Raw genomic sequence first — 14,235 nt, forward strand, 5'->3', positions numbered from 1 at the left:
AAATGTGGTTGTGTTCCTACTATAGGAAAGTTCATGCTCGCAGTTATGAGACACCCAAAGACGCAGGTGGCATTTGCCCTCGTCCTTGAGTAGCTAGCAATTTCCTGCAGGTCAGATTTCACTTTCCATAGAGATCTTTCTGTGCGTGCTGAGGCCAAGCAACCTCCGGGCTCTCTCTGGCCAACTATCACCACGAGGTCGTCCGGGCGAAAAATCGGTGTCCGCCAAAACTCGCGAGGAGAAAGGGAGAAGTCATCTGGGGATGTTGGACTTCCCAACTTTGGACAACTTTCAACCGACCAAGGGCGACACCGCCAGTAGCCCAGCATACCAGCGCGTCTTAGAAGGCTGCGACTGCCCATTCAGTCCCCTTCGCCCCCACCACGCAGGACCAAGCACCGGACGGGTTCCACCTATCCCGCTGATCGCTCGGCACAGTGCGCATCTGACCCTCGCACTTAGCGGAGGCCTACCCCCGGTCCTCATCGCCCCACCCCGCGCGCAGGCTCTGCCCTTCGCGCTCAGCTGAGGCCCACCCCCTCTCCTCGCCGCCGCGCCTCTAACGCTGACTCCGCCCCTAGCACTGCGTCGAGACCCGCCCCCCCGTCACCCCGCCCCGCGTGCTGACCACGCCCCTCGCACTGCGTCGATGCCCGCCCCCCGTCACCCCGCCCCGTGTGCTGACCACGCCCTTCGCACTGCGCCGAGACCCGCCCCCCCGTCACCCCGCCCCGCGTGCTGACCACGCCCCTCGCACTGCGTCGAGGCCCGCCCCCCCGTCACCCCGCCCCGCGTGCTGACCGGCCCTTCGCACTGGGCCGAGGCCCGCCCCTACCCTCGCCGCCCCGCCCGCGCGATGCGCTGATTCCCGGCTGCAACCTGCTCCTCACCCCCTCCTCTTTTCGCGTCTCCCCACTGTCGCGGCCGCTGCCACCCTGCGCACGACCGGGTCTGAAAGCGGCGAGAGCCATGGCGGCCGAGACCCTGGCCGTGGAGGTCGTGGCCTCGCGCCTGGAGCGACAGGAGAAGGACATCCGCTGGCTGTGGGCGGAGGTGCAGCGCCTGAGGGACGAGCAGCTGAGCGCGCCCGAGCGGTGCCCGGCTGAGGGGCCGTGCCTCCCGCGGGAGGTGGCGCAGCTCCGGGCCGAGAACCGCGACCTGCGCCAGCGCCTGGATTACTTGAGGCTGTGCCTCGCGGAGGAGCTGAGCCGCCAGGCGACGCCAGAGAGCGCGGCGCTGGGGGCGGCGGCTGCGATGCCCGAGGAGGCCCGGTGGGCGGCCGCGGGCGCGCAGGTAACCCGGGCGGCGGCGACTGTCGGAGGGGAATCTTCTTTAGCGGGCCGAGATGGTGCACTGACAGCAGATTAGGACACTGGAAGGATAGGTGCGGGATTGCGCGGTGCTCCGCAGGATGTGCCTTAGGCTTACTGCAAGTGTCCCAACCCTGCCCTGTCCCACCATCCACTGCCCAAGTGGTGTGCCCACCCCACCCGGCCTTATCCCGCCCAAGGTCTCTGCACGTGTGTCAGCCCTCACCGGTCCCGCCCGGTGCCCTGCAGAGTTCGCCGACTCTGCCCTGCGCTGTCCCACCTAGAGGCGCGCAGGTGTGCCCAGCCTGTCCTGCTCGCCGCCCGCAGGGTGTGCCCCTTGTGAACCAGTGGGGTGTGCCGTAGTCACAGCTAGATTGCCTTATTAACCGCCACATTGACCTAATGGTCTAATTTTTCAGCTTTTCCATTCAATTGTCTGTCACCTGTTTTCTACGGTGGCAGAAAGAGCATTTTCATTTGTCCGAAAATATACTGGAGTATTTTAAATTCCTCATTCAGGAATTTGGATTATCTTTTCTCGGACAGGGAGGCCAACAGCTACATGTTTAAACCCTCCCGTTCCCACTCAGGACTGGTTCTGAGCTATTTAGGGGAAGTGGCTTGGGTTTTTGTTTCATTTGCTGGTTTGAGTGGTGTGTCTCGAGAGGAATATACATATTTGATATTATTCTTTGATACAGTGTTGGAACATTCCAGGTCATTAAAAGACAGATGATCTTCCTGGAACAATAAACTTCCTAAGTTCAGAAGACTTTCTCAGACTGAGAATTGTTTAGTTCTTTGGCAGGGTAACTGCGGTACACTCACAACATCTTCATGAAAGAGTGCTTTTAAAGTTTCTAATGGCGGGTACACAATCATTTTCCAGTGACAAGATTAGTATATAGCTCAAGGGGAAAAACTTTAAAGGAAAAAGTCTGTAGTATGTGCTTAGCAAGAAAGTGATGGTGTGTGCACAGGATGAACTGAAGCGTAGAAACAACTTGCCCTTTGAGGGGTGTATGTGACAGGAGAGCCCAGTTTTGAGACTAAACACGGGGTGCTTGCTGCCTGCCTCAACCCTCCCCACCCAACTCAGGTTTTAGATGTGTTACTTTCTTTGTCCTTGGCATGGATCGTTTATAATTTACCTTTATCTTTTAGCTTCCTTCTCCTCAAAGCCAAGAAGAGAGCATTGAAAATAAGAAGGAAAGTGGGCCTGACAGTGAGGCAAGTAGCTGCTACAAAAATAATATAAAACACTACTTGTAATTTAAAATATGCTTATATAGTTAATTACCTAGGATCTTTAATAAATATGTAATTAACAGGTACATTACTACTTGAGCCATGGTGGTATATTTTAAATTTTGCAAGACTTAGATATTAGATGTCTTAACTTAGAGCTGAGGTAGTTGCACAGCTCTAGACTAAGTTCCTTAGTCTAGGTTGAGATAGCAAAGACAATCTTTTGTTTTAAGGAAACTGCCTAATTTCCTGTTTTATGTAAATCATTAAAACAACCAGAAAGTATTTTTCTGAGTATCAGCATTGCAGGAGGAACAAAGGACAAATACCTGGCCTAAAAGGGATCATTCTGTTGAGTAGTTAAGTAAGACAAACTCAGGAGAAACGACTAGAGAACAAAGTAAGAAACGTGTAAACGAAGTGTGGTATTGTATGATTGCATACTTGTGCTGTCAGCATGGGGAAAAGGGAAACACCATTGGGATGTAGTTGGAACATGTGGGCTCAGAGCTGACACTTAGAATTTAGGAGGAATTAGATGAGTGGAGAGCAGTCTTCTGGAGGTGAGAATTAGAATAACAGAGATTAGCCATGGAAATGACCTGGGACATGCTAAGGAGGTGGAGGTAGGGTAGAGTGAGGGAACTGATTTTAGGGCTGAGTGGCTGGAAGGAAGTGGGCTATGTATGGTAATATTATTGTGGTCTAATAATTTTCAGGTGGAAAAGCAACCAAATTTCATAAAAGAAAGATTGAAGCTTTTTGAAATATTGAAGAAAGATCATCAGCTTTTACTTGGCGCTTATGAAAAAGGGGGGGATGCAAGCAATGTGATCACAGTGAAGTTGGCCGATGGAAAAACAGTTGAAGGGGAAGTTTGGAAAACAACACCTTACCAAGTGGCTGCTGAAATTAGGTAAACTATAGTTTGGAGAAGATATTTAGTATTAAGTAATTGCACCAAAGCTAACTAAGTAATTAGCTTTAGGGACTGCTAAAATACTCCTTTCTTATTCAGTTGAATAAATTAAATGCAATTAATTTGTTTTCTTCTGGCTTCTAGAGAGGCCATCTAAATAGAAATTGAATATCAGATCACAAATTTTTCCTTTTTGAAAGGTCCAAGTTTTAAAGTTCTAATTAAAGTACGTAGTAGAGGAAAAAAAATCTATAATCCTGGATAAGCCATATTACAGTAGCTTTATTAACCAGTCAAGTCATTTCCATGAATTTTTACAGTTCTTTTGTTGGACATAGGGGTTGGAGAACTTAACTCTGAGCCACTGCTCCACCAGTGACTAACTGTGGGCATTCTGTCACACCACTTGGTCACATCCCTAAAGCTTTCCCAGCCTGTTTTCTTTACATCTTCAATGGAAGTAATAACACTTTTTCCCATTCACCTAATGAGATAATAAAGATGAGATGAAAGACAGTAGGCGAAAAGTACTCTGGAAAATGAAATGTTTCCAGAAAAGTAAAAAAGATGCTTATTTATTATAGGTTGAAGATGAACATGTTAGAGCTATTATTGGTTCTGGAATAAGTACTTGACCTTCCTAGAAATTAGGTACATTAATGAAATTATGTAGTTTTGACTAATGTTAGCATTAAATATAGTATATGGAAACCATAGCTCAAAGCTGCCAAGTAAATAACTTATTTAATAAGCAAATTTTTTCAACAATTGAAAAATCCTCAGATTTCCTTTGAAAACTATGGTTAAGATTGTATTTCTGTGTCATTTTATTATATGATATGCCCTAAAGGCATCTCCTAATCTGCTTCTATGTTTTCTAGGAGAGATGAATTAGAGGTGCTTGGGTAAAGTGAGTTTTGAGGCAAAAATAAATTTATGGAGAGTCAGGTTGCATATTGGCACATTGAAGTCTGAGAAGTCCTACACTGAAGAAACCTGTTCAAACATGGGAAATGAAAGTTATTTTATAATAGAACATATTTCTGATTGTACGCTTAATAAGATGCATTTCCACAGGTTGCAGTTTAAAAATTCTGCCCTCAAGTTTAATGAACTAGGGTGTGTAGTCGTGTCTAAAAACTAAATTTATCCCAAACCAAAGGATTGGCAAAGTTATATCAAGCAAATCACATCAGAAGAAAGCAATGGTCATAATATTAATATTGGACTGCAGAATTCAGGACAGAAATCATTACATGGGATAGTAAGGCTTATTTTTAAAATTGATGAACAGTATAATCCACAATGATTATTTGTCCAAAGCCTTTATATGTTGAATAACATAGTATCTGTCAGAAATAGAAGGAGAAAATGATTGCTCTGGACAGGAGGAACTGGGGAAGGGGGCAACAACAACAACAAAAAAGAAAATAGAAAGGGAAAATTACAGGAACCCAGGAGCAGTGGACTCTATCTCAATAGCGACACTGTAAGGTGGGCTTTGTGGCTACTCACAGATTTCTGTGCTCTATAGTGCCTTCTCCCCTAGAACCTGTGGTCATCTTTTAGACTCTCTAGAATCTCGATAAAACATAGAAAACGTACAGTTCACATTCTGTGACTAAAGCAAATCAGTTATGAGCTCGGTGATCAGATTAAGCAACAGCAAAGGTTGGAAATTAAAACAAAGAACTCCTTTAAATAACTCGAGGAAGAGTAAAATTCTTAGGAAATGCTTACAATGAGGAGAGTACATATAAATATCTATGGAACATATTCAAAGTGGCAATCAGAAGCAACTTTGTGCTGTTGAAGGCTTTCATTATTTGATATGAAAGGATAAAAATAGACTAAAAATTCGATTCAGGCAGCTAGGAAAGAAGAAGTTAAACGAGGAAAACTCTTAAAAAAAAAGACAAAAAAAAGAATTAGAGAACAGCATCTACTGAGAAACTTGGTTTCTAGTGGTTAGATATAAAATAAAGTGAACAAAAAATAGCTTTATTCTATTATATTACCCATTCCCTTGGTTAACTGAAATTGATTGTATACACCATTGTTTCTGATCTTGGGGAGGATGGGCCTTTGTAAACATAATACATAAGGTAGAAACAAACCATTAAGGAAAAGAAGGACAGATTCAAAGTACCCTAATATATACTCAGGATAAATGGTTCCCCTGTTAAATGCCATAATAAGGTAAATGACACATGTAAAAAGAATGCACTATGTGTTAAACAAATGGTTACTATCAGTTTTTTTAAGTAATGGGAGAAAAACGTGAAAATTCCTTTAGAAGACAAATTTTAGAAATGCAAATTAAAATAATTGTTCATCTATTGATTTGTCAAAAATTTATGAGGAATACCTAATATTGGTACAGTGATGGGAAAATGGCACTGCTGGTGGGAGGATGAATAGGTGCAGTCTTTTTGGATGGTTTTAAAGCCTTAAAAGTGTGCAATCCCTAAACCCTGGACCCAGTAATTTTACATGTAGCCATTTATCCTAAGAAAATTCCCCAACAGAGAAAATGGGCATAGGACAATTCATAGTAGCTCAGGAAAGTAACTCAAACTGATAGTGTGAAAGCCAGTTGTTCTTCAGGTGTGGTCCCTGGACCTGCATTGGCATCAGCTGGGAACTAGTTAGAAAAGACCGTTCTTGGGCTCTACTCCAAACTTCCTGAATCAGAAACTCTGGAGGTGGGGCTCAGCAAATCTATGCCTTTGCAAGCCTGGGTTTCTGATCAAGCTGAAATTTAAGAACCAGTAAGTTAGGCTAAACTGTTGTTAATAGAGACCCCCAAATATAGACTTAAATAAGGAAGACGTCACATTCTCTCACCTGACAGACTAGAGGTGACCAGGCTGGTGGGCATCCCTGCTCTATGAAATTATTTGGACCCAGGTTCCTTTTTCCATGTTGATGTACCATCCGCTAGTAGGGTTTGTTCACATCGAGTGGTAGAAGCTGGTCTTGTGCATGTACTTGCTGGCAGGCAGCGGGGCGAGAGGCTGAAGAATACTGACACTCAGTATTTTAATGCCAAGATTACAGAGTGGCCCACTTCAGTTCCCCTTACGTCCTTATTAGCTCACATTTAGTCACCGTTAACTGTAAAAGAGAATGGAAATGTAGCGCCTGCTGGCCAGCTGTGTGCCCAACTAAATAAAAACCCTGAAAGAAAAGAATGGTTTGGGGGACAATGGACAGTCGACCACAGTCTCCAGAAACCTGTACGCATCTTTCTTTCATCATCTGACCCACTCACCTCCTCTCCAGGTGAGACGGCTCCAGGTACCATCTGCTCAAAGCCTATGATTTCTGAGTGACGTGCACAATGCCCCCACTGGGCTGGCTCCTTGAAACCCAGCAACAAATAAACTTAACAGATAAGTTATCTGCTCACCCAATACATTTACACTATATTGGAATAAACACGAGACAATCACAGTTTACAGTGTCTCTTTGGAAAAGAGAAGAACTAGAAATGCAACAGACAGTGGTATACAGAAGTCATCAAATCCTGCTGGCGGTGATGGTGAGGCCCACAGCCTGGCAGTGGTTAGTGTTTGAGTCAGTCGGTCTGGCACCCTTTATTCCCCAGGAGCCATGCTCTTGTCCCCAGTTCTCCATGGGCCCAGATTTTGCTCTTTGATAGGTTCGAAATTGTCCATCACCCTCGTTTACCACCTCTGGGAGAGTTGGTCCTTTGGAGCAGTACAACTTGCACAGCCTAGTTCTTGCTGGTTCATGCTTGATAGCTGAGGGTTCCTTTAGGCATCAACAGTCACAGGTATTTGTAATTGTCATTGGGCAGTGCAGCTCTCTCAAGCATTTAAGTAGTGAACTACTGGTCCTTTGGCTTCTAATCAGTTCCATGTGAAAATAATCTCATTTAAAATATGTTCATTGCAGCATTGTTTGTAACTGACAACAGCAACAAAATAAAGAAACAACCCAGCAGTAGTGGATTCATTCAACAAGTCTTGATTCTTCTCAAATTATTGAGTTGCTTATTTTATAAGTCTGTCTACTGTTAGGGAAAATGTTGTTATATATACTTAGGTTTAAAAAGTAGGTTACTTTGATTCCTGCCCATGTACTGTTACCCCCCCACCCCCCAAAAAAGTAGGTTACAAAATGATGTACAAAATGATATCATTAAATTTTATATGCTCATATATGTATTAAAAAGTATGAAAGGCACAGAAAATTTTTAACATTAATCTCTGAGTGATGGGATTGTAGGTGACTTTTTTTTCCTGTGTGCTTTCTGTGGTTTCCACGTTATCTTCTATTCATTTCAAACAATGATAATGTTATTGAAAAGACACAAAAAGAAAGAAAAAGATATACAAAATATATCAATGTAAAACAAGTGGAGAACATGGACAGTTCTTAAAAATAAAACTGGCTAGTAAAATAAAATTAATAATCAGAGAAGTCAAATTAAAATAATAGTTTTCACCATCAAATTGATAAAAAATATTTTAAATCATTCAGGGTGCAAGGATGTGGTACACTCAGAGAACATGTAATCAGAGATCTTTATATTTGAGGGCTGAGGGTTCCTTTAGGCATCAGTAGTCACAGGTATTTGTAATTGTCATTGGGCAGTGCAGTTCTCTCAAACATTTAAGTAGTGAACTATGGGTCCTTTGGCTTCTAATCAGTTCCATGTGAAAATAGTCTCATTTAAATGATGTTCATTGCAGCATTGTTTGTAATTGCTAACAGCAACAAAATAACAAATGCGTGCTCCTTGACTTAGTACTTCCTCTTCGGATAACTTGTCAGAAAACAGTGACAGCGGACACAGTGCCTGTGCACCTATGTCTCTGCTGTGTACAGGGTGAGAGCAAAGATGACCCACGTGTGCAGGAGTGGAGGCTTTGTAAATAAATGTGATCTTTCTCTTTGCCGGAACGTGTGCCGTTTCACTGATGGCCCAGCAGTGAAAACAGGCTATAAGACTAGATTACTTTGGCAGTTACATTTTTTAAAAAAGGTGTGTGGGTGGGAAGTGGGGGCATGCAAGAAAAAGACTGGAAGACATGTACCAGAATGTTAGGAGTGGCTATCTCTGGGCTGCAGGATTTATATATAGTTTTATTTTATTCCTTGAGATTTATCCTTTTTCCAAGTTTTCCACAGTCAACTTACATGTTAGTTTTGTACTTAAAATGTTACCAAAATAAAAAGTATCTGTCATTAGTTTACATGTGTATTTTTTATCCACGTAAGAAAACCCTGGAAATTATTTTAATCTTTTCTGTTAATGAACTGCTGTAGCACGTGGTAAGTTTAACTCCCAAGTGACTTTTTTCTTACTAGTAAAGAACAGGCTGAAAGTGCAGTAATAGCCAAAGTGAATGGTGAATTATGGGACTTGGACCGTCCATTGGAAGGGGATTCCACTCTAGACCTGCTTATGTTTGATAATGAGGAAGCTCAAGCGGTAAGTATTTAAAAACCAACCAGCCAATTTTGGGGTATTTATGTTTTAAACTCTATTATGTAACAAGCCACATATTGAAGTCAAGAATGAGTTTTATGGCCTTCTATGATTTAATATTTGGATGTTGATGTTTAATAAATATTTAACAAATGTTTGTCAAATGTGTATGTACAAGTATATTCTGGCTTTTTAAATAGCCTGTATTTATTTTTTCTTAAAATGGTTGTTTCCTTAAGTTAGAATACTTTGATTATTAAATCAATTTATATTTGAAATTTTTATAGGTTCTTAAAAATGAATCTACTTTCTAATTTAATCTATGTAGGAAAATTGGACAGAATTATAAAACTTCTATTATCCTTTAAATACTTACTAATAGTCTATAAAATAAATGCCTCATTTTCATGTCAGTCTCTGATACACATTGTCCTCTTAGCTTTGCACTTTCCCTTTAAGAGGTCCAGTATCCCCATACAACCTGACCCCTGATTACTTAGGTTACATTAATTGTGAATCTAATGCTAAGTTTCTTGATCTATGATCCAGACTGCAAGAACCATATTAAAATTACTTTTCTGTTTAAGATATGCTAACTATAGCCATTAAACAGCTAAACAAAACAATATTAATAAAACTACATTTAAAAGTGATTCAGGGTGCATGAGTAGTTCAGTGGTTAGAATGCCCACTTTTCATGCAGGAGACATGGGTTTGATTCCCAGACCATGCACCCCCCAAAAAAGTGATTCAGAAAGAGCAGTTTTTAAAGGAAATAAATAGCTTATATGTATAATTAGTTTTTCCTCATTAGTCCTTAACAGCTGTCATCTAACTTTATCCAAAACTTAGATGGACTTTTAAGATTTATTCACTCAGTCAACGGAAAAATATCTAAGGTGCGGGATGCACGAGCTGACACCCTTGGTGCTGCAGTGGACAAAACAGGCCAGGCCCCTGCTTAAAAGCTTATGTCATGGGAGGAGATAGTAAGCAGGAAAACAAACAACTAGTTAATTTCAGAGCGTGAACAAATAAGAAAAATGAAGTTGAGATGCAACGGTGACTGTGAATGAAGTTCATCTTACTCCTCTCCCGAGGGTCGAAATCTTGCCTTTATCTTGGCTGTCAGCTCTCCTCACACTTCTCACCCTGGCTGGCTCTAGGCTTGTTCACAGGAGTCATTTCTGTGGCTTCTCTTGAACAGGCTGCTGCTGGGCTTTTTCAGTCTGTCAGTAATTGTGATGGCAGGGATCGGAGGGGGACCAAGTTTACTGTTCCATGGAGGTGTCAGCATCTTTGGACTTCATTTCCTCCTTGCATTCACTAAACTCGTGAAAATGAAAACTTCTGTTATCATGTGGCATCTCGTTAGAGTGTCTGACCTACTAAGACCTGCATTCCACTTCACCAATTATGATACCACACAGTACTTGGCATTGCATGGTAGAAAAAATAATGATAGTAATAAACAGTAATAAACAGTTATTGAGTGCCAGGCCGTGTTCCCAACCCTTTATATGCATTATCACATGGAGTCGTCATCAATCCTATTACACAGGTACTGTTTTATTTCCCATTTTACACATGAAGCAACTCCAGCTTAGAATGGTTAAATCACTTTTCCAAGATCTTGAAGCTTCTTTTAGTGTACTTTAATAACAATTTTTGTTCTTGGATTTTATTTTCCCATTAATATGAAAATAAATGAATTTAGGAATATTTAGTGCATGTCCATGAGAAAAGGAACCCTATACAGAAGCAAATCGAGAACACTCATATTTACAAAATGATAAATTAATGGTTTTGTAACAGGATTCTTTGCTTTACTAAAAATTTATCTCCTGAACAAGTGCTTCCATTAAAAGAAAGAGAAAAGCAATAATTTTCAAAGTACACTTCAACAAGTAGTTACAGAACACATCCCAGAGTTTGTCATGGGCTACTATTCTACCATCTCAGATTTTTCCTTCTAGTTGCTCCAAACACTGGAGGCTAGAAGGAATGTTAATAGAGTCAGCAGCCATACTCGTTTGTTAAAGTTCATTTTCTTTGTTATATCTTCTCCTCCTCCTCCTTTAATCCTTCTCCCAATCTATAGGGCTCTTTGAGCAATGTCCCTTCTGACTTTTTTCATGTTGAGAAGGGGTGTCCACACTAAACAACAGGAGGATGAAATTAATTGATAATCTTGGAGAGGCTGTCAACAGGAGTGATGCTGGTTGGGATTTAGCAAACCGTGACAATTAGCACTATATAACTGAAGCTTGCATAAGAGTAGCCTCTAGAATAGCCTCTTGACTTCATTTGATCTCTCTTGGCCACTGATACCTAATTTTATTACACTTCTTTTTCCCCTTTTGGTCAGAAAGATGTTGTTGATCCCATGATGCCAGGGGCAGACTCATCCCTGGGAGTCATGTCCCATATTATTAGGGAGATTTCCACCCCTGGCTGGCTTATACCACGTAGTGGGAAGGGTAACAATTTTCCTTGCAGAGTTGGGCTTAGTGAAAGAGCTCACATCTGAGCAACTAAGAAGCTTCCTTGAAGCAACTCTTAGCCTCATTATGGGTAGTCTTAGCTTCTCCCCTACAGAAATAAGTTTCATAAAGGCAAGCCTCAAAATCCAGGACTTGGTCTATTTTCTTGAAAGTCCCCAATGGTTGAGAGGGTGCCTGGGTTTTCTCAGATGGAAGAGTTTAATAGTTCCATATAGATAATATATATATATTTTTTAACCTTTGGATCTTCAAGAAACTCTACCAATAGATTTTAATTATCAGCCCACCATAGTCTGAGATGTATCCTGGTATTATATTAAGCTATACAGAATTACAAGGCCTTGTTCCTGTTCTGGGCTCTAGGAGTTTGGGTTGTTTAAATGAGCTTTCCGGAGAGGTTGATTTAGATTATGTATTACAGAAAATTTAGGTTCTAGACATAATAAACCTCTCTGCCTCTGGTATCATACAGTAGCTGAAGGCCTAGAGTACATAACTATCATCTTTTACTCTGCATTCTAATTTACCTTAGTCCCAGCCAGATTGTTTTCATTTTAAACTCTAATTGAGGCCAAAGTAATTTTCAGTTACTTTGACTGCTATGGTATATAGCTGTACTAACTTTCAAGGCTGCTGCACTCTATTTCTGGGTATTAAGTGTCACAAAGTTACTCAAAGGTCTGGGGGAAAAACCTGCTGATACACATATACCTGAGTGGCTCAGAATTTTAGATGTTTTCATTGGTCCATAATGACAAAGAACTGGCAAACAAAACTCCACCATCTGTCGAATCAAAACTACCCCTTATCACTTGTCCCTGCTCCCCTAATTAGTTGCTAGTGCTGTGGTACTGTTGATGTCTTCCTGTTAACTACTGGCCATAGCATGTATTTTCAGTTTCCCCCCTATATCCCTCTATTATTGACTCTTTGTCTATTATTGAAATTGTTCATGCGAGAAGTTATTTATAATTGTAGATTTAATCAGTGGGATACATGGCATGATACATCTGCTTTCAGTCATATCCACCTTCAATATGGCAGTGTTACTTATATACCTGCTAACTAGTTACCATCACTTTTATCCATACCCTTGCATTGAGATTTATCCTCTTTGGGTAGCCTTTCCTCCATCTCTAGCTTTTGTGTACTTCTAGGTTCCATACCCTCTGAGATTACTTTTAACAGAGTCATAACAACAAAATCATATAGTGTCTGTCCTTTTGTGTCTGACCTGTTTCATTTAGCATTATATCTTCAAGGTTCATCCATGTTGTCATATGCTTTGGAACCTCATTTCATCCTACTGCTGCATAATAATCCATCATATGTATATACCACAGTTTGTTTATTCACTTTTCTGTTGATGGGCACTTGGACTGTTTCCATCTTTTGGCAATTGTGAATAATGCCTCCATGAACATCGGTCTGCAAATGGTTGTTCATGTCACTTCCCTCAGCTGTTCTGAATATATACCAAGTATTGGTATTGCTGGGTCATATGGCAGCTCAATATTTAGTTTTCTGAGGAATCACCGAATTGTCTTTCACAGTGGTTGCTCCTTTTTACATTCCCGTTAATGCTGAATCAGTGTACCAGTTTCTCCACATCTTCTCCAACATTTATAGTTTTCTGTTTGTTTAATAGCAGCCATTCTATTGTGAGGTGTGAGGTGATATCTCATTGCTGTCTTAATTTGCATTTTCCTTTTAGCTATTGAAAATGAGCATCTCTTCATATGCCTTTTTAGCCATCTGTATTTGCTCTTCAGAAAAGCATCTATTCATATCTTCTGTCCATTTTATAATTGGTTGTTTATTTTGTTGTTGAGCTGTATGATTTCTTTATGTACACAGGATATCAAGCCTTTATCTGATATGTGGTTCCAAATATTTTCTCCCGTTGAGTTGGCTGTCTCTCCACCTTTTTGACAAAGTACTTTGAGGCACAGAAGCTCTATCTTAAAGAGTTCCCACTGTGTATTTTTAATTTCACTGCTTGTGCTTTAGTTGTAAAGTTTAAGAAGCTACCTCCTATTACTAGATCTTGATGATGTTTCCCTGCATCTTCTGGAAATTTTATGGTACTGGCTCTTACATTTAGTTCTTTAATCCATTTTGAATGAACTTTTGTACAGGGTATAAGCTAGGGGTCTTCTTTCATTCTTTTGGCTGTTAATAGTCAATTTTCCCATACCCATTTATTGAAAAGACTGTCCCAGTTCAGTGGATTTGGGGGCCTTATCAAAGATCAATTGTCCGTAGATTTGGTGGTCTATCTCCACACTCTCAATTTGATTCCATTAGTTAATAACTTCAGTCTTTGTGTCAGTACCATGTTGTTTTGACCACTGTAGCTTTATAGTAACCTTTTAAGTCCTCCCACTTTGCCCTTCTTTTTAAGGATATCTTTAGCTATTCAGGGTCTTTTTCCCTTCCAAATAAATTTGATAACAGCTTTTCTAAGTCTTCAAAATATATTGTTGGGATTTTGATTGGTATTGCATTGAATTGTAGATCATTTTGGGTAGAATTGATATCTTAATGACATTCAGCCTTCCTGTCCAGGAGCATGGAATGTCTTTCCAGCTGTTTAGGTCATCTTTTGTTTCTTTTAGCAATTTTTTGTAATTTTCTGTGTACAAATCCTTCACATCCCTGATTAGAATTATTCTTAGATACCTGATTCTTTTGTTGCTGTTTTGAATGGAATTTTTTCCTTAATTGTTTCCTCAGGTCATTGCTTGTGTATAGAAAGATTATAATTTTTTTTCACAATCACATAGTCATATT

At 40.8% G+C, this 14,235-nt stretch overlaps 1 protein-coding gene across 1 annotated transcript in view; it reads left to right on the top strand.

Annotated features, from left to right (window-relative positions):
• The first annotated feature begins 842 nt into the window (after positions 1–842).
• The window catches only part of TARS3 (threonyl-tRNA synthetase 3), an 81,802-nt gene continuing 68,409 nt past the window's right edge, over positions 843–14,235 (top strand). Inside the window, exons 1-4 of the mRNA XM_077124013.1 lie at positions 843–1,293; positions 2,475–2,540; positions 3,278–3,474; positions 8,818–8,941. Coding sequence (XP_076980128.1) covers positions 970–1,293; positions 2,475–2,540; positions 3,278–3,474; positions 8,818–8,941 — 711 coding nt within the window. The 5' untranslated portion in view covers positions 843–969. The remainder of the gene's footprint in view (positions 1,294–2,474; positions 2,541–3,277; positions 3,475–8,817; positions 8,942–14,235) is intronic.

The sequence above is a fragment of the Tamandua tetradactyla genome, chromosome 12 (genome assembly GCF_023851605.1).
Source record: "Tamandua tetradactyla isolate mTamTet1 chromosome 12, mTamTet1.pri, whole genome shotgun sequence".
Classification (NCBI taxonomy): domain Eukaryota; kingdom Metazoa; phylum Chordata; class Mammalia; order Pilosa; family Myrmecophagidae; genus Tamandua; species Tamandua tetradactyla.